Here is a 24,604-nt window from a genome sequence, read left to right on the forward strand (position 1 = left end):
GCTCAGTTTGGAGTCGGCTTGAGATTCTCTTCCTTTCCCTCTGCCCCTCCCTCTCATGTGCTCCCTCTCTCTCTCTTTCTAAAGTAAATAAATCTATTTTTAAAAAAAAGGAAATGTTCCATTTTCTTGTTCTCACACCAACTTCAATGCCCAAGAGGCTGGAGAGCAGGCCTTCACACACTCCTGACAGCCCATGGAGCTGGCATGACACTTTGCTATGGTTACTATTTACTTAGTGCTTGGTCCTTCAGATGGGGGTAGGACAAATCACTGCTCAGACATAGACTCAGATTTGGGCCAGCAGACCCCACACTGTTATTGAGGAGACAAAATAAATGGAATCTGAGCAATTTAGGCCCTGGAAGCTCATTCACATATATGTCCTTCTGATTTAAGTAGTATCCTCTCCAGCTCTTTCTGTGATGATGATTTTCCCATCCTCTACCCTTTAGAAAGGACCTACAGTGCAGCCTGACATATGCATTTCCAGCCTCAAGTATCTGCCACAGTAACTAAGGTACAGTGAAAACCAAGTTCTTATTATTCCTTCCTGTCCTGATTTTATTAACAGTTTTACACTTGCTGTTACTTAATTTTCTGTTCTTACACCAGCTCACATATTACATCTAGGAGGCAACCTGCCACATATTGACCTACAAAATGAGAACATAAAATCTAAAAGATAAAACCAAGAGTCTAGATAAAGCTAAGAATGATTTTAATCACTCTTCAGGGAGGTGAGAGAAGAGGAAGCCTGTGCAATCACCACCATCAGACCAGCTAACTTCCAAGGCCCTCAGCTCTGAGAATTTTTGTGAGAGTGGCTTTTGCCTGGAAGGATAATCTCGTGCTGGTAGGCCTAGCCTGATTCATTGTCAGGATCTATACTCTCTTGTCTTCCAGTGGTTGGGTGCTGGGGCTGCTACTTTACTCCTGCCTGCAACACCGTGCTCACTTGGCACCTAGAGCTAGTTCCGTCCAGAGGCAGGCCTGAGAGTTTCAACCTCAGCATCTCTGCGCTATTCTTTAGGACCTGCAGTGACCCCAGGAGCAGGACCCATGCCTCTGTACCTCTCCCAGCTCAGGCCCTAAACACAGCAAGATCTGAGAGCTTGTTCTCATTTATTATTTGCTGAATGAATGAGGCAGTGTAGTTCCCTCTGTCTCATCCCCATCCCAGCAGCCTTCCCAGCAGCCCCGCTGTGGCAGACATGGTGGTGAACTGGTTTATGTGGGGCTCTGTAGAATGCTCTGGACAGAGGCTGCAAAACTAAAAACAGAACTGCCCAAACTCCTTTTCCCTGAAGTTCCAAATGTGATTTAGTTTCTCTCATCAGATGCCCTGGTCTGAAACTTAAATTCAGAACAGAGTTGCATGGGGAGAGACACACAGCATGAGTTCTTAGGGTAGAACAGAGTCAGACCTGCCTTGGATTCAGAGGCAACAACTGTGGCAGCAGCTTCCTGATTTGGGCAAAGGCGGCAACTCTACAGCGTGATTTGAGGGAGTCATTCCTGGAAGCTTGAATGATATTGTTTCTTTGGTCCTCCCAGCAATTCTGAGAGCCATAAGTGCTTTTCTCCAAGCCCCTTTGTGCCAAACAGGTGAACAGATTTTGCTATTTCTAACTATGATCCCTCATACCCTTTCAGACTGCTCCTGGCCTTTCACCTTCCAAAATTATTCCTCAGACTCAGACTCACACTCTTCATCATGGATCAGTTTACCCAAGACATACTAAGAACTTGCTCTGCTCAGGATCCTGGGCTAGATGCTGGAGTCATGGGCATGGATTGGACCTAGTCACTGTCCTCCAGGGGTTTATAGTCTAGTGAGGCAACTAATTATGTAACCACATATGTATCCATCAAAAAGAGGGACTCCCAGAAGGTTTTATTTTTTTATTTTTTAAAAACACAATTTTTTAAAAATTTTTATTTGTTTATGATAGTCACACAGAGAGAGAGAGGCAGAGACACAGGCAGAGGGAGAAGCAGGCTCCATGCACCAGGAGCCCGACATGGGATTCGATCCCGGGTCTCCAGGATAGCACCCTGGGCCAAAGGCAGGCACCAAACCGCTGTGCCACCCAGGGATCCCCCAGAAGGTTTTATATGAGAAATACTTATGTTCCGGAAAGCTCACTTTGAAGGCAGCCTTTCACCAATCCACAAGTGTTCACTGCAACTACTCTGAGCATCTTCTGGAAAGTGAAATAAAGATGAGTAAATGTTTTATGAGGTGAGGAATTTTTAAATCTACTATGAGAAAACATTTGCTCGCTATGAGGCTGACTTCCAGAAGGACAACAAAACACACACATGCCCCACCAACTCTACCCTGTTTCTTCATAATATAGGCTTCCGTTCATTGCTTACAACAGTAAGAGATCAAGATCTTACCCACATGTGGCTGCTTGAAAAAAGAATGCTCCTTGTCTTGGAGATTCTGGTGGCCACATTGTACCATTTCAATCCTATTTCCTATGAATCTTTCCTATGTAATCTTTCCTATTAATTACCTTGAGGCTTGGGAACATCCAGCTTTCACCATCCTGGAAACATGACCTGCCCTATTTCCTGTGCCTTTCCCCCTCTTTAACCCTTCATAGGGCTCTCCTGCCTTGTCAAAATTATACCTGGCTCAACTGAGTATGGAGATCCTTGACATATGCAGATGTTAACATTCTCCATTTTGAGCATTTTCTTTTTTAATTAAAGATTTTATTTATTTATTTATGAGAGACACAGAGAGAGGCAGAGACAGGCAGAGGGAGAAGCAGGCTCCACGCAGCGAGTCCAACGTGGAACTTGATCCTACGTCTCCAGGATCGTACCCTGGGCTGAAGGCAGTGCTAAACCACTGAACAGGCTGCCCCATTTTGAGCATTTTCAAATCACCCTAAAGGTTGAAGACCTGGGCTAATTTGGAATTTTGTTAAGGAGAGAGTTTAAATCACCGTTGCTTTGGGGCTGGTATTCAGGAAAGTGTTACTGAGCCAAAAGGATGGTGAGATGATTTTGTATAGACAAGACCCTGGAGAACAAAAGAGGATAGAGAATGGTGGCTCTTCCTATCTCCACCATCACCGTTATACTACTCTGTTAGAAAAGAATTTGTAAGAGAATTGACAAGAGACTGGAATCTAGTCCCTGCATCCCAGTAAAAGGGTCTAGGGGCATCAGGAGATGCAAGTTAGTCTCTCAAAGAAGGGAAAAAAGGAAGGCTGTGTGGGGCAGATGGCCAAGGACCAAAGGACCATGGGAGCAGGACCAAAGCATTGCTGATTGGAAATCAGGAGTCAGGCACAGTTGTCAGGGAGAAGTTCAAATCCTTAGGGCCAGAGAGCTGACCAGGAACCCAAGAGCCTAACATCAATTGTATTTCCATAGTCCTTTGTCACATCTATGAATAGAGCCTGATAGGATAACAATATTTCTGTTATATGTTTTCTGAATTCTGTGGGATAGTGTGAAGCTATAGAGGAGGATTCCTCAAGTACAGACGTCTCAAAGACCTTGGTAAGTACCCTATGAAATGTGAAGGTCTGCTGGACTTGGTGAGTGCCTCCATCATGGTGCCCATTACTTGGGGGAGCTGGGGATCCTACCTTCTCCAATAGACAGGCCAGTGACTTTGTTTTGATGGTCTTTCCTGCTCTCTATGGAACCACAGATCAAAGTGGGGCAGTCATGGCACTTGTCCAGTTGACCACATTGATTGGTCCAGGAGCAAACTCAAATTAAAGCTGGCCTATGAAACTTTTCCCTCTGGATGTTTGGACATGAGACCACAGAAAACTCAGTCACTCTCTCTCTCTGGCAGCCAAAGTCAGATGTAAACTTCAGAGCTGTCAGAGGCTGTTTTTCTGCCATATGGGAGAAGCCAGACTGTAGTTGAAGAATAGTAATAAATACTAACACTTTTAAAACAACTTCTATGTACTGGGCACCATGCCAAGCCCTTTATGTGCATTAATTCATAACACCCCCAGAGGTAAATAATATGATTATCTTTGTGAATGAGGAAACTGAGGCAAAGCAAAATTAAGTAACTTGCTCAATATCACATAGCTAGCAAGTAACAAAGCCTAAGGTCAACTGGCTCCAGAGCCCATCATCATAACCATGACTCTACCTTGTAGAGCTGGAAGGCATCAGGGAATAAAAATAAGAGATGACAAGAGACCTGGTCATTTTCAAGACCCTATTCCAGCTGTTCCAGGCTGCATACGGAACCATTCTTCCCTGTGTGTAGAGGAGGACATGTGCAACCAACTCATGGTTGGCTCTCAGGGTGAGTTTCTGCCACTAGCAACCAGAAAATTCCTGACAAACATAGTGTCTCCCCAACATGTAGCATGGTGTCCACCACCCTCTTGCTCTAAATCTTCCTAGAAAACTCAGTAAGATACTCGACTGGACAACCCACATGCGATTCCAAGTCCAAATGAAATCATATTATTAAAACCTACCAGTATCCTTCCAGTGCCCTAGGAGAAAGTCAAAACTTCTCTACGTAGCATACAGGGTCCTTCAGGGTCTTGCTCCTGCTTCATTTCTCACCATTTCCCTGCCCCTTTCCCATGTGATCTACAACTAGAAAGAGAAAAATGAATTTCTGTGCTCTTGTGTGCTCTTCCAACCCCACCACCATTTTATCTAAGCTCACCCCAATTGCTCACAAGTAGTGTGCAATGATTGGTGTCTGCTTCGGTCCTGCTACTATCTTCTCCAGAGACTGAATGCCAAAGGCAGAAGTTCAAGACGTTAGCACTCCCAAAAAAGGACTGCTCACCTGGCTGACTTCCAAACACTGTACCGCCAACATTTCTGTGCTTCAACTACCAGAGATTTGCTAATTAAAATGACATATGAGAAAGTGCCCTGGATAGTGCCTAAAACATAGTAGTTGCTCAGCATGTGATACTATCTTTCCTTTTTCCCTCTCTTCATCTCCTGGGGTTCCTATTATTGAAATGCTATTGTCCTCATCCTGCCCTTATGAAGGCAACTCACAACACCCCTACTTCATCTTCCCTGTGGTATATCTGAGAACTATCAGGCCTCCTGTACAAGTGCTAGTATCTGACAAGAATGGTTCAAATCCTAACGTTTTAGGTCAGTGTGGGTGCTAGTCTGGGGTCTGGGTCTGTGTGGCTGCAGGTGGGTATCAGAGAACATAGCTGTGAAGAGGGAAGAGCTTCAGAGCTTCAGAGGCTGACACCCCAGCAGACTTGATTGGGCCAGCCCACACAGCACCTTTCCCTGACCCTAGAGTCACTATAAAAAGAACAAGCTCAAAGCAGGCTGTTCTGGAAGTACCATTCCATCTTCATAGCAATTCTATTTGTGTCAGCTGAAAAAAGAGGGCTGGAGCATCCCATTCTGGTACAATTGGAACAATTACCCCTTAAATGTGATAATTACAGTTTGATCATTTTGTAGGCAAAGGCGAGATTGGTTCCAAGATTTTTTTCCTCCTTGTTGGAACTTTCTGTAAAGAAACTGCTTATGTTCCAGGGCCACAGGCTTCAGATTTCAGATCCAAATGTGAAGGTGCCTGCCTCTCTAAAAGGACATAACTTCTGATATTTATCTTTTGTACTGTGCTGCTGTATTGAGGAGTGAGGCAAGGCAATTGTCCGGGTAATTTAACCAAAAGAGCTAGGCCTTTGCATGTGCCCATCAACTTAAGAGCTGGCCATCTTGTCAGAAATTATACTGACATCTTGGTATCCACTTGACCAAGGTGGCAACATAGTGGTTTGATCAAGGCTTTAAATGTAGAAAAAAAAACCTGTATTCAGAGCACATATTGTATCTATAAGCTGCATAACTGGTCTGCCCATTCTGGACATCAGAATTTTATCTGCATGATTCAAGGTTTAGAACCTTAATCATGGCCACAAAAAAGCTGAGAATAAACAAACCTGACCCAACAAATAAAACATATGAAAATTATTATGTAAATTTTTAAAGCATAAGTATACATAAAACCAATTATAACCACCATACTGGGATGGGATCTTCAAGAATAGTGAAACCATTTGATCCTTAGCCAGGCATATCTAAAGAAATATTTCTGCCCTCTTCCTGTCTAGAAGGTCTTCATTTGTCATCCTGATTCTGCATTATGGTCCTTTCCTAGGCCCACACAGCCCATGTTCCACACATACCTGCCTTTAATGGCCACCTGTTAGTGTTGAGGTTTTAAGAATTCTCAGTCTCTTTTTCTGTAGTATTTCCAAGCTCATCCCTTAAGTGCTGATAGAATCACTATAACAGTATTTCTATGGTTCATTTATGGCCATAATTCCTAATATGACAAATACTCACAAAAAGCTCAAATTTAATGAGGTTCACAATCCTGCTGAGCTTTCTGCAGCTTCTTGGAGCTAAGCAGTGTCACAAGTTTCCCTTGGGCATTAGAGGAAGGAGCACCACCTCCAGGTCAAGTGCCATCTTCAGGAGACTCTTACCACCCAGAGGCTTTCTACCCCAGGCCACATTTCACTCCTGCCAATAGCACTTTGGAGTATTAAAGTTTCTCCACTTCAAATTCTCTTATATCTAGCCACACCTGTTCTGTTCATCTGTAGAGGATACTCCTTTTCATCTCTGGGTCTTCCAAAAGCAAATGTCTACCCCTTTCACAAGGAATTCCCCATCCACTTCAAAAAGAAACAGGTCTTCCCTCAAAAAAATTGAACAGAATTACCATATGACCCTGCAATTCCACTCCTAGATATATATCGAAAGATTGAAAATAGATACTCAAGTACATGTACACACATGTTCATAGCAGCACTGTTCATAACAGTCAAATGTAGGTAGAAACAACCCAAATGTCTATCAGTGGATCAATAGATAATTATGTTATATATATCCAAAAAAATATTATCCAGCCATAGAACAAATGAAGTACTGATCTTTTACAGTGTGGACAAACCTCTGAAACATTATGCTAAATGAAAGAAGCAAACACAAAAGGTTGTACATCCAATTGCTTTTATATAAAATACCCAAAATAGATAAACCCACGGAGACAGACTGCAGGTTGGAGGGAGCTAAGGGCTGCGGGGAGCAGGGAGTGGGGAGAGCCTGTTTACTGGGTAAAGGGTTTTCCATTTTAGCGATGGAAACATTTTGGGACTAGATAGAGGTGGTGGTTGTAAAACATCGTGAATGTATTCAATGTTATTGAATTGTTCACTTCAAAATGTTTAGTTTTGTGTTATATGAATCTCACCTCAAAAAAAATTTTTTTTTAAGGAAAGAGGCTAAGTTACAGAAGAAAGAGCTACCAGTAAAAGAAAGACCATCTTGACAGTAGGAGCTGAAAACAGGGTAAGAACGACAGTATAAAAATAACGAAGAGCCCGCCAAAACTCCCCATGGTGGTGCAGGTCAGCTCTGCACAAAGTCCAGGGCTCCTGTCAAGAGCCGGGCAGGGCAGCAGGTGAAGGCCTGAATCGGGAGTCTGGAGCCGGAGCTCTGCCACCCCGCACTGGCTCCTCTCCACCTCTGGGTCTCCGCCTCCCTCAGCTCTTGCACCCATTACCTGCTCAGGACATCAAAGCTCTTATTAAATGGGCATTCAGAACAGTTCCCTGCAGGGTAGGGAAGGAGTAAGAGAAAGTGAGCAAAATGGGTGTTGGGGGTGGAGGTGGGTGTCATTGGAAACGTCACGACTGGTGCAGGATCTTGATGCATGAGAAATGGCGTATGTGCTGCCCCTTCCCTCTTCTGCATCCATAGCAGACATTGCCAGTCAACAATGGGTATTCTTTCCCATGTGGCCTCATACAACTCAATGCTTTGTTCCAAGCAATTGGTCGGAGAGACTTGTCATGAAGATGAAACCTATTTACCACTCCTCTGAGAAACTCTGTTTTCTTGAACAAATGAAAAAAAGATGTGGAATAGCTTCTTGGAGGATGAGAGGTCATGTGTCCCTCATAGTAGCCATGATCTCACAACCCATGCCCCATGCTCAATGGACACAAACGGTGGAGGGGTGACAGTGTGACTTCTCTGTCCCAAGCACAGTATGTTCAGTTCTGATCGCCACCTCTTACTTGCTCTGTGGCCTGGGACATAGGTCACCTCACCCTTCTGAACCTCAGTTTCCCCATCTGTAAAATAGGAGCAATAATACCCAACTTATGGAGTTGCTAAGGAGCTCGAATGTACTTATGTATAGGAATGAGCTCACATGAATAGATAAAGCAACTCCCATGTATCAGGAGTTCTTTGAAAAGAATGTCTCACTCTATGGTTAGGGAGGGGAGCACTTGGACCACAGGAGGCTTTGGTGAAATTTGCCAGCTCTCCTCTACCCCAGTGTAGAAACTGGGCCCTGAAGATGAGGAGGCCCTGAAATCCTATTTCCCAGCAGGTGTCTTTGAGATCCAAGGCAGCCTACTGTCCCATGAGGAAGGTTTCTCTGATCAGGTTCTTCCAGGTAAGGGATTATTTCTTGCCAGGAAAGAGAGGTTCTTGAAGATCCTCCAGGTCAGTATCTGGGACAGGAGACCTCCGTGAAGTATATGGCCCTGACTCATCAACTCTAGACAAGAGGACTAAGCAAATAACAGGCAGAGACCCTTTCTCTTTAATCCAGTCCCCAGCCTAACACCCTTCAGCAATTCCTCTTTATGCACAGATGGAGTCAAAGAGAATTTGAAGGCCAGCCCCACCTTTCCTACCCTCCCCTTCAGAATCTCTCTATCCTCAACCCATTGCTCCAGCCATTCTCTCAAACGAACCAAACTCTCTCACACAAAATTCCCGGCTTTTGCAAGCAGTGTTGATTTTTGCACGCCCATACCACCATCCACCAAATCCACTTAACCAAATTACTCATCCTTGCAAATAAAAGACTTCCCAAAGCTCCCTGCTTTGGGTAGCACAAGCCTCTCTTACACATTCTCTCGGCACCCTTCTCCTTCACCATAGTATTGTTTACAACTAGTAATAGTATTATAGTATTGATAGCAATCTGAGGGCAACAGATTATGTCTTATGTCTGGATCCTCACGGCTTAGCAAAGTGCCTAATATCATAAATAGTACTCAATAAGGATGAATTGAAGGAATAAATTAAATGAATCATCAGTGAGAGACACTATCAGGTGTGATGTAACATTGCAAAATATAATGATGTTTTAACAATTCTTTTGTTTTCTTTTTCTTTCCTTTTAATCTTTTTCCTGATTCACTATAATCAGCAAACTTATAATTGGTTGTCATTGCCAGCTTCCTAGTACAATCAGGACAAAAAGGCCCCAGACCTGTGAGGGATGAGGGGTTTGTGGTCCCTTTCAAGATACAAAAAATGTGATATTAACATAAAATAGTACAAGGGCCCCTGGGTGGCACAATTGGTTAAGCCTAATGATCAAACCCACATCAAGCTCCAAGCTCAGCAAGGAGTCTGCTGAAGTTTCTCTCTCCTTCTACCCCTCCCTGTGCTCACTCTCTCTCTCAAATAAATAAATATCAAAAAAAAAAAAAAAAAAAACAAGCCAAAACTTTTGTGACAATGGGCTCCTCTGATTCAAGGATTATACAAAAACTATAAAATTAGTTGCAGAATTAAGGACAAATGATTGTCTTCTGTTCTGTCCACATACTCCCCCTAGTGTCAAAAACTCAAAGTAAACTAAGGAAGGAAAAGGAGGGCAGCCTCGGTGGCTCAGCGGTTTAGCATCGCCTGCAGCCCGGGGTGTGATCTTGGGGACCCTGGATCGAGTCCCATGTCGGGCTCCCTTCGTGGGGCCTGCTTCTCCCTCTGCCTGTGTCTCTGCCTCTCTCTCTCTCTCTGTCTCTCATGAATAAATAAATATAAGATTTTTTTAAAAAGGAAGGAAAAGGAGCCCATTGGGTCCCATCTGTCTCTCAAGGCCTCATTCACCTGATTTGAAAAATACATTAGGATTTCTTCATATTACCTATTCCGACCAAAAAGGACCAATGTGAGGAGCGGTCCGGGCTGTATCTTCTCTCCTTGAAGTCACCAGAGCTACAAACTCAGAGATAGAAGGCCACTGACCATCTCTTGCAATTATGTCCAACCTAGGTTCCCAGACCTCTGCACTTCAGAAGAAAAAGTATTGAAGTCCTCATGAGGGACCTGGAATTTCACATGCCTGAAGAAATTGTACCATCACTGGAGATGAAACTGAAAACCACCAGAGAAACTGGCAAGTACTTTTACCTTCAGCTGAATGTTATCAGTGTGGTGGTGGATCAGTATTGTCTATCTTCTACTCACCAAATGGTAATTATCCATGTCTTAAAATAATCAAAAATAGGAAAATAAGCAATGATTCATATATGTGATTGATAAAGAGTGTAAGATATGTTTAAACTTGGGGCTCATAGGAATAAAAGTGGCTCTTCACAATGAAAAAGCTAGGACCCACTTCCCCGCTAAGCTATTGGCCTGTGAGGTGTGAATAAATCAGGCTGCTTTCAGGGAGAGAACACTTCTCATGGCCAGGCCACGTCATCAGGCATTGGGAGGAGCACTGATTCATAAGCCTGTACTAGTGACTGGCAAGTAGTATTTCCTGGAAAGGTACTCAATCTAGCTATTACCAGTCTGGGCTTAAAAACATTCAAAATCTCCTGAGAGTCTATTGTATAAACCCAATTCCTTAGTCTTTTTTATTCTTGTTTTCGGTGTTGTCTCCCCCAACATTGCTCCATCTTCCAAATGACTTCAATGTGCCAGTCTATTAGGGCTCCTCACCAAACTGTGACTATACTTCGAACATTTACTGATTCATTCAACACATATTTACCGAAGGCTCATTCTGGGCCAGGAGTTATGCCAGATGTTGGAGAAAACGGTGACAGATATGAGTCTGCCATCACGGAGGATACAAAGAAGAACAAGTGCACCAGCAGGGACATGGGCTGCTTGCTGCAGGTGATCCATGAAAGAAAATAGGATTGGCCCTTCTCTGGTCACGTGACTAATCAACTATTTCTGTCCTGGAGGTTTACAGTAATGTAAATAATAACCAGGAAGTGTGAATAGTTAATATATTCAAAGATATACTTTTTCCATAATCATTACTTAAGGTAATTAAAAATATCGTGGTCCCACTTACTGGTCTCTATCTTCCAAGTAGTCTGTGAACTCCTCCAGAACAGTGATCATCCCTTAATCGACAGAATTACAATCATATTGGGTATACATACACATATGTATATATCATTACTTTAATATACATGTGTCTATATAAATAATTTTTTAAATGATTATGTCATATTAATGATTATATAGTATTCCATGATTGTATAATATTCTCATTTGTATAATAATTGCAACTACATGATTGTATAGTATTCCAATTTGGGACATTAGTGCAAGTTGTTAAATCACATTGAATATTTAGATTATTTCTAATGTTTTACTGTTACAAATAGCATATCATGGGTTGTAGTTTTTAAAAATCTTAGCTACAGATATGATTTTTTTTTTCCTTAGGATAAAATCTTTAGAAGGGAACCTCTGGCTATTCACCTTTTTAAATTTCATATATATTATTAAATTAATTTTCAAACGTATTGCGCTTATACTCCTGCCAGCAGTGTGAATGACCCTATCTAATTACATATTTGCTGGGATCAGTAATTCTTTTTTTTTTTTTTTAAGTTTAATAAGTAAAGCTGGTAGCTCTTTATGTTTGCTCTCATTTAACTGGTGAGATTAAGTTGTTCTTTTTTTTTTCCTTCAATCTTTAATAGCCATTTATATTTCCTTTCCATAAATTGCCTGTTAAAGCCCTTGCTGGCAGGAACCAAGTGTTGTTCCTTTAATGTGCCTCAGTGCTTAGAAGGGTACTTTATGCAGCTTGCCCACAAAGCTTTGAAAACAAACAGGTAGAAAAATCCAGGGCTGTCCCCTGTCCAGTGTTGGTTTGCAATAAATCTGTATTTAGGCAAAAAAAAAAAAAAATCCAGGGCTAACTGTTTACATCCTTGTGAGAATAATTAAGCCACTAAAACCTAACGATTGTGACCACTTTAGAATTTACGAAGAACATATTAGCATATCTGGACCCCACAACTACTGTGCGTTGCTGTTTTCAGCGTTTTTACTGTGTGGAACAAAGTCTGTAGTAAAAGGCCTCACAGGGATAAGTGGTGAAAATCAGGTCCACTGTGGCAACAAACGGTTTCCGCCGAGACAAGGACTGACGTTCGTCCTCCTGTACACCAGAGGGCGAAGCAGTAGGTCGTGAACCAGCATGAATGAGGCCCTCTCTGGACTACATTTCCCAGGTTTCTGCGCGATCTCCCGGAATGCTCCGCGGACGAGGATTTAGGTCCCAGGTTTCCCCGCGGTAGGATGTGACTCCGTCTCTCGGCCAGGCGCGCCTGATGGCCGCCGGCTTTCTCAGGGAACTCTCGCTGTTGAGCTGTTCCTCGTTGCTAGGAAACGGTTGCTAGAAGGTTCTCAGACGCGGTCCCGCTTTCTTAGGGCGGTAACGTCGTGCGGCGGTCGGGAAGGGGCGGTGGGAGGAGCGGAGCCGCTGTGAACCATGCTCCTGGATTGTGGGTCCGTCTGTGCAGAGGCCCATCTGCAGGACGGCGGTTGGAGTCCGCGCCGGCGGTCCCCTGTGCGGCAGGCGGAAAACTACACTTCCCAGCATCCTCGCGGTGCCAGAACTACGTTGCCCGAAATCCTGAGCGTGATTCAGCCAGCCTTTCGCCTCCTCCCGCCGGCCCGAAAGCAGGAGATGTGGAGTCGCTGTGTTTGGTGGCTCCTGCGCTCTGAGGGTCGTGGGGACCGCCGGGTTTGGAGCCCCGGCGGGCCTTTCTCGCTGGCCTTGCGAAGAGGTGAGACGAGGGCAACTTGTCACCAATGCCCGAGTGCTCTCTGAGGAGACCGCCAATGGTTTCTGCTTGCTCGGCCGCGCGGTTCGGCGAGAGGGTCACGCCCCTCCCGGCCCCGCCGTGACTGGCGACCCCGCCACTGGGTCTGGCCCGGTGGCTTTGGGGCGGGAAGGGGGAGGACCGAGTAGAGGACCGCCTTCCCCTTCCGATACCGGGGCTCCGAGAGCCTGGGGTACCGACCAGGCCTCCACAGTTCGAGCCCCCCACGCTGCTTTCTCAGCTCTCGTTTGCTCCCGCCTGTCTAACGAGGCCCCGCGCCCTCGGAGCTCTCTCGGGGGCGATCCGTGTGCTGAGTTGCGGTGTCTCTCGTGGCCTGTTCGAACTTGGGTCGTGGTATGTGGGCGCTGTCTCGAGTCCACGTTTTTCGTAGACAACAGCATACATCTCAGGTCAGGCTGGCTTTATTTTCGTTGTAATTTCTAGTAGTCTGCGATCCTGTAGCAGCCATTCAAAACAAAACGTGAATTGCTGGAATCTGCAAGTGTCGAACTTGTTGGCAACTCTTGGCATTGTGTCCTGAAGGACGTCTGACTTTATGCTGAGGGACAATTCCAAGATCCGCCCCCCCCCCCCCCACACACACACACCCCTTTATAAAAACTAAGGCTGTCCACAGAATAGGCACTTCGTACTAACCCTGGCGTTCTCTGTTCACTTTCTTAAATCTTCATTGCTGTGTGAGGTGAGCCACCCAGTGCCCACTGTACGTGGTGCCATTCTAGCTGCTTCATTTTACTCAGGAAGGTTGCCCCTGATCTGCCGCCTATTAGACCGTGCTGTTGAGCTTCCAGTGTCTGTCACAAGAGACTTCGTTACAGATTTTAGGTGTTTACTCCACATACACCTTATGATGGACTTTACAAAAAGGAGATAGCATTTTTTTTTGAACCCTGGGAAATCACCCCATTCTCAAACTTATCTTTGTAAATGTTGAGAGATAATGTGTTTTCATTTGAGTATGTAAGCAAAGTATATTAAACAGTTTTGGAGAATGAACTTTGAAGTACTAGAAAGCACTTCATAAGTAAACAGTGATGTCTTACATATTTGCTGAGTTACCCTGCTTGAATCTCACTTTCTTGGAGAAATTTTTTTTTTTTTAAGATTTTATTTATTTATTTATGAGAGAGAGAGAGGCAGAGAGAAAGGCAGAGGGAGAAGCAGGCTCCATGCAGGGAGCCCAATGGGGGACTCGATCCTGGGACTCCAGCATTCCACCCCGAGCTGAAGGCAGACAGACGCTCAACCGCTGAGCCACCCGGGCACCCTGGAAAAAATCTTAAGTGCCTCTTTACACCTAATATGATTTGTGTCCATCATCACTGAACAAATGTTAATTGAATGCTTGCTGTGTATTTTAAACTTGCCTAATAATGTCAGTGATCAAGGAATTTGAAAACCCTCAACTGTACCCACAGAAGGATCTGTTATTTAGTCCAATTTCTTTTTTAAAGATCAATAAGAGAGGGCATGGGAAGGTGAGGCAGTTTGTCTAAGTTTTAATAGTGTTGGATTCCTATTTCATTACTGTTTCCCAAACTTAGCAAAATAGAAACCCTGGGGGTACTTTTTAAAAATACATAGTTTTAAGCCCTACTCCAGAACTACTGAGTCAGCATTCAAGGGTGGAGCCCAGGGATTTCTGTGTTATTTATTAATTTTGGTAATTGTGATGTACCTAGCAAAGCATATGTCAACAGAACAGCATATAGAAATTTATATTAATAACCAGCTATGTCACTGAAGTGTTACAATTCTAAAGTTAACACTAAATTAATATAAAACTTGTGGCTTAAAAAAAGAAAAAAACAACTTGTGGCTTAGATTTAATGAGACAGCATTTTACATGTGTTAATCAAAAGTAAAATCTGGCCTTTTCTGGCAAAGAGGCAGCTTGGTGCAAGGTAGACTAGAGTGCTAATTCAGGATATACAATTTAACAGCTTTGTGATGCTGGTTAAGCCTTTCAACTATAAGTTTGTTTCTCACTTTAAGAAAACCACAACATAGGTATGTATGAAAAGGAGGGTTTGTACAGTTTTGTACAGTTGTGGAAGTTCTGGGAACTTTTAAGGACCTGTTATCCCACCCTGAGCTAAAAACAATGATTCTGGTTACTTACTTTCCTCTACCTATTAATATGCTTGCAAAGACTTATTCTTAAAAGTGCTTATGAGTTATTTATGAAGCCCTACTGTGGATATCAAATTCCATTTCCTTATTCCCTCCAAAGAAGAGTACTCTGAAAGTCCTACTGTAGGGGAGGGTGTTGACACCTACCTCTTAGGATTGTGAGGATTTAGCCAAGGATTACGTAACTATACGAATACACCTAAGGAATGAATGTGTTGACACCTACCTCTTAGGATTGTGAGGATTTAGCCAAGGATTACGTAACTATACGAATACACCTAAGGAATGAATGTTCACAGATCGTTCTGTATTCTCCACACCCTTCTCATCCCCAGAGTAAATAGAGCCCAAAGTAGAAGTAGCAAAGGCAGCTCATGCCTTTGTGAATTTTGCTCATCCTGTTCCTCGTGCCTTATTAACTCCTCTTTAAAATTTACTATAATTGGTATCTTTTCCAATAGCCATTTTAAAAAATATTTTATTTAAATTCAAATAATATGTAGTGTATTATTAGTTCACAGGTAGAGTTCAGGAATTCATCAGTTGCATATAACACCCAGTACTCATTACATCAGGTGCCTTCCTTAATGCCCATCACCCAGTTCCCCATCCCCCCACCCACCTCCCCTCCGGCAACCCTCAGTTTGTTTCCTAGAGTTAAGAGTCTCTTATGGTTTGTTTCCCTCTCTGATTTCATCTTATTTTACTTTTTCCCTCCTTTCTCCTATGACCCTCTCTTTTGTTTCTTAAATTCCACATATGAGTGAAGTCACATGTCTTTCTCTGATTGACTTATTTTGCTTGGCGCAATAACCTCTAGTTCCATCCGCGTCGTTGCAAATGGTAAGATTTCATCCAAATAGCTATTTTTACCCCTTTATTCTCATTGAGGGCCAAATGTCTCTCCTCTGTGTTCCCTTATGGATATACCTTGATGGCACATGATGTAAAACAACAGCTTGGCTTTTCATTGTACCCACAACACCTAACACAGTTCTTACCAATCAGCAAGTACCTACTGAGCACCTGGAATTGTATTAGGCATTGGGGATTCCATGATGAGCAAGAACAGGTGTAGTTCCTGCTCGCAGGGACTTTATAATCTAATATACTGGTTGGCAAAGTTTTCCTGTAACAATCCAGGTTGTATTTTAGGCATTGTGGGCCATATGGTCACTTGCAACTACTCTCGTCATGGTAGCTTGAAAGCACCATAAGTATAAAGGACTGGCCATTACTTTTTCATCATTTGAACTTGACTTTATATGTAGATACTGTTTTTAAAATTCTCATGGTTTTCATTCATAAGTAAATGAACATGGCTGTGTTGCAAACCACACTGTGGTTTGCTGATCTGATCCCTGACCTAGTAGGAAAGGTGAAGAGTTAACTATCCTATAAATGTGTAAGTTGTGAGGTGTGGCAAAATAATGTTCTAGGATACTGTGAGAAACCCTAACAAGAAACGCCTGTCCTAAAAGAGCACACACACTTTTAGGCAGGCTTTCTGGTGGAGGAAACATTGAAACTGAACTTTGAAGGATAAATATGAGCAAGCAAGAAAAAAGAGAGCTTTCTCAAGTTATTAAAGGAATTAAAGAATTAAGAGTCCTTGAGAGTGGAGGGCCAAAAATGAGCACGGTGGGACATGAGACATGAGACCACAGGGGCACCCTGCAGAGATTTGCAGCCAGTGTTGGGTATTTATATGATCTCCCATTATCAGCAGGAAGCTTCCCTTTGTGGAAGGAAGAGGAATTGAGCACTCATCTGCATAGCTCAGAGACCATGAGATTTCAGGCAGTTTTTTAGCATTTCTGAACCTGTTTTCCTCATCTATAACATGAGAATTTTAAGAATAAATAATAGGTGTGTGGGATCCCTGGGTGGCGCAGCGGTTTGGCGCCTGCCTGCCTTTGGCCCAGGGCGCGATCCTGGAGACCCGGGATTGAATCCCACATCGGGCTCCCAGTGCGTGGAGCCTGCTTCTCCCTCTGCCTGTGTCTCTGCCTCTCTCTCTCTCTCTGTGACTATCATAAATAAATAAAAATTAAAAATAAATAAATAAATAAATAAATAAATAAATAAATAAATAATAGGTGTGAATGCGGTACCATGTTATATAAATATTACTCCCCTCCCCTGCAGTAAACCCCAAATAAAATACTAAACTTCTATTCAAGGATGAGTAACTATGGATACAAATCATTCTGAATGCAATTGTTATTGGAAATAGTACTGAAAGCTGCCCCTTTTTTTCCCTCTGATTTTTTTTTCTCTTCCTCAGGTCTAATATTGACACACAAAGGCACATCACTTAATCACTTAACTCTTCTAGATGGCACTCAAAGCCAAAAAGATTGCTGACCACTGTGCTAATGTGTGTGTGTGCTCGCGCGCGCAAAATTGATCCACCTTTACATCTTATTCCTATTATCTCTAAATAGAATTTATCTGAGTATTTGAATTGATGTAAAGGACTGGTCATTACTTTTTCATCATTTTAGAGTTTATATTTAGATACTGTTTTTAAACATCTCTTTCCTGCTTACTAGTCCACAAAGTCAGTGAAGGTATCAGTTATATCTGGTTTTGCTCGTCATCCCCTGTGCCTGGCACTCAAGTATTTGTTGGCTGAAAAAAATACACAGGAAAGAATCAGTTTCCCTCCACTACGTAGCAGAAAAGTAATATCTGAGGTTGCAGCTATGTCTTTTAAGTGTCTAGATATCGTAAGTGGTTTAAGATAAGAAAGAGCATGAACACTGGAGTCAGAAAATCTGAATCTGAATTCTGCTTCTGCCAATGACTCTGACTTTAGGTAAAATGCTTTACCTTTTCTAGATTAGAGTTTTGTTTTTTCTTAAAAAGGTGGATGATACCACCTTGCCTTCATAGTATATAAAATATCTAGTATATGGGGCACCCTAGGTGCCTCAGTCTGTTAAACATTTGCCTTCAGTTCAGGTCATGATTCCGGGGTCCTGGGATCAAGCCCGGGTCAGGTTCCCTGCTCATTAGGGAGTCTGCTTCTTCCTCTGCTCCTCCAACTGTTTGTGTGCTCTCTCTCTTTCTCAAATAAAATCTTAAAAAAAAAAATAGTATAGTACCTAGTGTTTAATAGTTATACTAATTAGCTGTTATTTTATTTAATACATAATAGTAATGAAGTTATATGTAGACAAAGTTCTTTCTGAAAGAGAATATGTTTTAATGAAATTCATCACAATATATGGAAAAGAACCATACTGTTGTTTATGTTAAAAATTGGAAATTTATTGAAATGGGACATTCGTTGCAAAAATGAGCCAATTTGCTAGGTCTTTTAAGTTGATAGTAGTAAATACTCCAGGATTTTTTTTAAAGGTTGTATTTATTTATTCGTAAGAGATACAGAGAGGCAGAGATATATGCAGAGGGAGAAACAGTTTCCCTCTGGGGAGCCCAACGTGGGACTCGATCCCAGGACCCTAGGATCATGACTCGAGCCAAAGGCAGATGCTCAACCACTGAGCCACCCAGGTGCCCCTTTATTCCAGGATTTAAAATCACGTTCATTGATTGTTTCAACAATAAAATATCGTAGCCCAGTTATTTGCCAAGCACCATTCTAGGTACTGAAGGCACAGTGATGAAAAATGGAGCTTACATTCTGGTTCAGAGAGACAAACCAATGTCAGATTACAGCTGAGAACTATGATGGAAATAAAATGGATATGTAAGAGAGTGGGCATTCAAAACGCTACTTCAGGGGCACCTGGGTGGCTTAGTTGGTTAAGTGTATGCCTTTGGCTCAGGTCATGATCCTAGGGTCCTGGGATCAAGCCCCATGTCAGAGCCCCATGTTGGGCTCCCTGCTCAGTGGAGAATCTGTTTCTCCCTCTCCCTCTGACCCTCCCCCTCCCCCTGCTCATGCTGTCTCTTGTTTTCTCTTTCAAATAAACAAAATCTTAAAAAAAAAAAAAAAAGCTACTTTATATAGGGATGTAGGTATAAATAATTACCATAGCTCTATGAAAGACTTCTGAGCCCCTAGGAGAGTTGAGTGGTTTCTACTTTTCTAGTAATGAGAGATCTGGCAGTGATACCCAAAACTTTTGATGTATATTACAACTTTTACTGACTCTTAGCATATCTGAATACTAAAAGAGAACATTTACTGAATGTTTGCCATGTACAGAATAATGTTAGAACTTTTCAGATAAAATGGTGGGCTGCTCAGAGGAATCTGTTTTCTTCCTTGAAATTACAGAATTGCTAAGAGCTGGAACTGTATGGTAAATAGAAGAAATGCTTTAGAAGGTAAAGGGTAATACTTGTGTTGGTTACTAAAAGGAAAAAATCTGTTTTCCTTTTTTAGACTTCGTCACCACCACAACCAAGGAAGGATATGATATGAGGCGAGTGGACATAACTCCTTTAGAACAAAGGAAATTAACTTTTGATACCCATGCACTGGTTCAGGATTTGGAAACTCATGGTGAGAAACAAATACCTCTTGAAAGAGGAATATTAACAACAGTCATAGTAAATTACCTAGTGAAGATAATATTATTATGAACAATTAAGAGTCCCTTTAAATACAAGCGCCATCCATACAGGGGAATATTCTACAGTCATAAATTTGGTGTTGCTTGAAGAATACTTACTAATGTAGAAATACTCAAGATTAAGTGAAAAAAAAAACTTTATATAAAATTACATGTATGATTTCAATCATGTAGAAAAGAAAAACTAGTTTCTAGGCTGATACTAAAGTTCACATGGAAGTTCAAGGACTGTTTAAGAATAGCAAAAAAGAAAAAGAACACAAAAGATTACCAGATATCAAAACAGTAATTTAAATTATGTGATAGTACAGGAATAGAAAAGTTGATGAATAGAATGGCATTCAGATAGATAGATACAGATAGTTTTAGCAAACAATAAAGAAGGCACTATAGGTTAGGGAAAGGAAGGGCTGTTTAACAAATTGCTAGGATACATGACTAGCCATTTGAAAAAATAGATAAGATACCCGTACTGAAAAATAAGTTCCAGATTGATTAAAAGTCAAATGTAAAAAAAAAAAAAAAAAAAACGAAAAGCTACTAAAAACACTAGACTACAGACTATTTTAAGACTTTTAGAATGAGGAAGCAAAACATAAAACTCAAAAGCAGAGGAGACTGACAGAAGTGACTAATGAAATACTTCAATTTGTATATCAAAGGGTATCATTCATAAAGTTAAAAATATTGGGAACATACATGACAATCTATTGCTTTAATATACGAAGAGTTCATAGAATTAAAAAATTCAGTAATCTTATAGGAAAATGGGCAAATTTTAGGCAATAATAAAGTTTCTTGACTGAAAAAGTGAAATTTTAAATATAAAGATGCATTGCCATTTTGATGAGGAAAGTTATTCTAGCTGTTTATGTTGCTGTGGATATGCATTTTTAAAAAAGCATAAATACATATCTTCTATATACAGGATTTGACAAAGCACAAGCAGAAACAATTGTATCAGCATTAACCACGTTATCAAATGTCAGCCTGGATAGTATCTACAAGGAGATGGTCACTCGAGCTCAACAGGTAATATTTTCATTATTACCAGTTCTGGCAGTTTCATCAGATGATTTTTTTTTTTAAAGATTTATTTATTTATTCATTCAGAGAGAGAGAGAGAGAGACAGGCAGAGACACAGGCAGAGGGAGAAGCGGGCTCAATGCAGGGAGCCCGACATGGGACTCGATCCTGGGTCTCCAGGATCACACCCTGGGCTGTAGGCGGCGCTAAACCGCTGCGCCACCGGGGCTGCCCTGATGATCTTTTTTATACTGCATCTCCAACTACCCACTCAACCTCCTAAACACAGCTTTATCTTATTCTCTACAGAGGGTTCAAAGAAAAAAAGCAAAACCCTTTAGTAAAGTCAGTATGGGTGTAAAGTCAGTAAAGTAAAGTCAGTAAAGAGTGGGGTGTTAAAGTCCCCTACTTTGTTTAATTACTATTGATTAGGTCCTACATGTTTGTTTTAACTGTTTTATCTATTTGGGTGAGTAAGTATTTATGATTATTTTATCTTCTTCTTGGATTGTCCCCTTTATTATGATACAGTGTCCTTCTTTGTCTCTTACCATCTTTGAAAGTCTATTTGGTCTAACATAAATGTTACTACTGCAGCTTTCTTTTGACATCCATTTGCATGGTAAATGTTTCTCTGTCCCCTCACTTTGAGTCTAGGTGTTTTTAGGTCTGAAAGGAGTCTCTTATGGGCAGCATATAAATAAGTTAAAAAAATAAGTTTTTTTTATCCACTCTGTCACCTTGTGTCTTTTGATTGGGGCGATCAGTTTATTAAAATTTATTTTATTTATTTTATGTATTTATGTATTTATGTATGTATTTATTTATTTTTAAGATTTTATTTATTTATTCATGAGAGAGACACAGAGAGAGAGGCAGAGACACAGGCAGAGGGAGAAGCAGGCTCCATACGGGGAGCCTGATGTGGGACTCCATCCGGGGTCTCCAGGATCACGCCCTGGGCTGAAGGCGGTGCTAAACCCCTGAGCCACCCGGGTTGCCCTTTTGTATTTATTTTAAGATTTATTTATTTTAGAGCAGGAGCAGGAGGGGTGGAGGGAGAAAATTACTCAAGCATACTTCACACTGAGCATGGAGCCTGATGCAGGGCTCAATCTTACAACCCTGAGATCACAACCTGAGCCAAAACCAGTACTCAGGCACTCAACCGATCTTACCACCCAGATGCCCCCTACTACATTTACTTTTAAGTGATTATTGATAGATATTTTTATTGCCATTTTGTTACTTGTTTCATGGTTGTTTTTGTAGTTTTTCTCTCACCCTTCTATTTCACAGTTCGCTGGCTTTCTTTAGTGATAAATTTGGATTCCTTTCTCTTCTTTATTCTCTGCACATCTATTACTGGTTTTTGATTTGAGTTTACCATTAGGTTGGTATATAACACCTTGTCCATACACCAGTCTATATGAAGTTTGTGGTTACTTAAGTTTGGACCCAATTTTTACTACCTACCCCCACACATATTAGGTACATGATGTTATATTTTACATCCTTTTATTTTGTGATTCCTTTGACTGACTTTTACTTATTTTTACTGCTTTTGTGTTTCTTGGTTTTTTCATACTCTCACGTATAGTCTTTTCGGTCCACTCATATAGTTCCCTTTTTTTTTTTCCCATATAGTTTCCTTTATTAATTCTTGTAGGGCTAGTTAAGTGGTCATGAACTCCTTTAGTTTTTGTTTGTCCAAGAAACTCTGTATCTCTCCTATTCTGAATGATACCCTTGCTAGATAGAGTATTCGTAGATGCATATTTTTTTTCTTTCAGCACTTTGAATATCAGTCATGCCACTCTCTTCTGGCTTCAGTTTCTCCTGTAAAACCCACAGATAGCCTTATGGAGTTTCCCTTGTAACTGTCTTCTCTTGCTGTTTTTAAAATTCCTTCTTTATCACTACTTTTTGTCATTTTAATTACTGTGTGTTTTGTTGTGGACCTTCTAGTCTGTTTTTTTTTTACCTCTCTCTCTCCGCCCGCAGCTCCCTTCCTATGGCAGGGGACCCATGGGATTCAGTTCCCTACAACCTCTGCCTTTTCTCCCCTCTTCTATGGGGCCTCTTCTCTACATTTACTTGTGGAGTTTGTTCTGCCAATCTTTGGGTCATTTTCTGGGTTATTTGCACTGATGTGAGTGTTTTATATTCGTGGGACAAGGAGAATTTAGGGTCCTCCTACTCTGACATATTCCCTGAAAGTCTTAGCTACTGACATTTTTAATAAAGTAATCTATTTTTGTTTAATATTTTGTTTATTTATTCATGAGAGACACACAGAGAGAGGCAGAGATATAGGCAGAGGGAGAAGCAAGCTCCTTGCAGGGAGCCCGATGTGGGACTCGATCCTAGACTGGGATCACGCCCTGAGCTGAAGTCAGACGCTCAACCTCTGAGCCCCAGGCGTCCCTAAAGTAATCTATTCTTAAATCAGATTTTTAAGTTTACTTAAAATCAGTGAATTAAAACTGGTTTGTGGAATTGTTATACTGGCAGGACTATTTAATCCTACACTCAAAATGTTAAATTTTGGTGTTTTTATTACTAGTATATGAAATTAAGATCATGGAGCCTAATCCAATTGCTGACCCCACCTCTAGCATAGACTAAGGCACAAAGATGTCATGAAAGATGGCTTTGAGGCTTAGGGCCATTAGACATACAAAATTTGTACTTGATCACTTCAGAAACACTATTTTATGTCAAGTCTGCTCAATCCAAGAACTCAGTTATGTTCTCATTTCATGTAAAAACTGAATTATATTCATTTTCTTCACAATAGTTAAAAAGATAACACAATAGATTTGACTAGTTGATAGTGGATTATATTTTTCAAATAGTACTTGAAGATGGACACCTGTGCTGTTCTGTAGGCCTTTTTTTTTTAAGATTGTATTTATTCATGAGAGACACACACACACACAGAGAAGCAGAGACACAGGCAGAGGGAGAAGCAGGCTCCATGCAGGAAGCCCGATGTGGGACTCAGTCCCAGGTCTCCAGGATCATGCCCTGGGCTGAAGGTAGGCACTAAACTGCTGAGCCACCTGGGCTGCTAAGCTTTTTGAGTTACAGACTATATTTAAAGGAAGAAAGGGAAATAAAAAGAGGCAGTTGGGGCCACAGTACAATTCCTTATTCTCAAGTTCAGATTTCATGAGAAATCTATAATTACATATTCAACTTCTTTCTATGTAGTCTTGGTAATAAAATAACATTTTTATTAAAGATTTGAATAACGTTATAGTTAATGTCTTAGAGCTCCTTTATAATGACATTTTGGAGGAGTTGTACTGATATCCCCTAGAAACTACTTCTGTATGATTTCTGAACTAGTTCTCATGAGTATTCCAAGCAAAACTGCGTAAAAGAAAATGAACCACCTCCCCAGAACATAGATGTGGGTTGTTAGGGAAGGCAGTAGAGTCAGGGATGTCTCTTGTACCAGTAAAAATACTTTTTTATATTATTATGGGATTTTTTTATTTGAGTATAGTTGAAATATAATGTTACATTAGGTGTACATGATAGTGATTCAACTTCTCTATGCTATGCTCCCCACAAGTGTAGCTAGTACCTACCATCTGTCACCACACAATGCTAATTAATACACATTCCCCTTCATCCATTTTGCCCATCCCATCCCCTCCCCCTTCCAGGGTTGTTGAGCACAAGGACCAAGAGAAAATTCCTGAGATGTTGTATGGTGCAACTTAGTAAACTTATTTAAGTAACCAAGGAGCAGGACCTGTGGGCACAAAGGGCTGCACTTTTTACTGTACAAAGCTGGTGGTTATATGCTTAGTACTTAAGGGAGAAGGGACAGAGAGGGAGTATTAGATCATAAATGTCTTTGAATTTCTACTCTTAAAACTACCTTTGTAAGACTTCTCTAGTGTTTATCATTCATTTGGTTTAATATTAACTATCAGTGAGTTATACAGGCAGTCATGAGACCTTTA

General features: G+C 41.4%; 1 protein-coding gene and 1 long non-coding RNA gene across 5 annotated transcripts in view; one reads left to right on the top strand and one right to left on the bottom strand.

Annotated features, from left to right (window-relative positions):
- Window positions 1-1,998: 1,998 nt before the first annotated feature.
- LOC111091508 lies at window positions 1,999-12,971 on the bottom strand. The gene is made up of 4 exons (XR_005375591.1): window positions 12,151-12,971; window positions 11,123-11,174; window positions 4,476-4,599; window positions 1,999-2,204 (listed from the first exon to the last, which is right to left on the bottom strand). It is a non-coding gene; the product is annotated as an uncharacterized LOC111091508 (long non-coding RNA).
- The window catches only part of CCDC90B (coiled-coil domain containing 90B), a 52,275-nt gene continuing 40,027 nt past the window's right edge, over window positions 12,357-24,604 (top strand). For 2 of the 4 annotated variants that reach the window (XM_038568472.1, XM_038568473.1), the window contains exons 1-3: window positions 12,357-12,857; window positions 19,408-19,527; window positions 20,526-20,629. In XM_038568472.1, the coding sequence (XP_038424400.1) occupies window positions 12,560-12,857; window positions 19,408-19,527; window positions 20,526-20,629 (522 nt within the window). In that variant the 5' untranslated portion in view covers window positions 12,357-12,559. Of the gene's footprint in view, window positions 12,858-13,106; window positions 13,304-19,407; window positions 19,528-20,525; window positions 20,630-24,604 lie in introns of those variants that run through there. The other 2 variants (XM_038568471.1, XM_038568474.1) reach the window with 2 other exon arrangements.

This window comes from Canis lupus, chromosome 21 (assembly GCF_011100685.1).
Source record: "Canis lupus familiaris isolate Mischka breed German Shepherd chromosome 21, alternate assembly UU_Cfam_GSD_1.0, whole genome shotgun sequence".
NCBI lineage: Eukaryota > Metazoa > Chordata > Mammalia > Carnivora > Canidae > Canis > Canis lupus.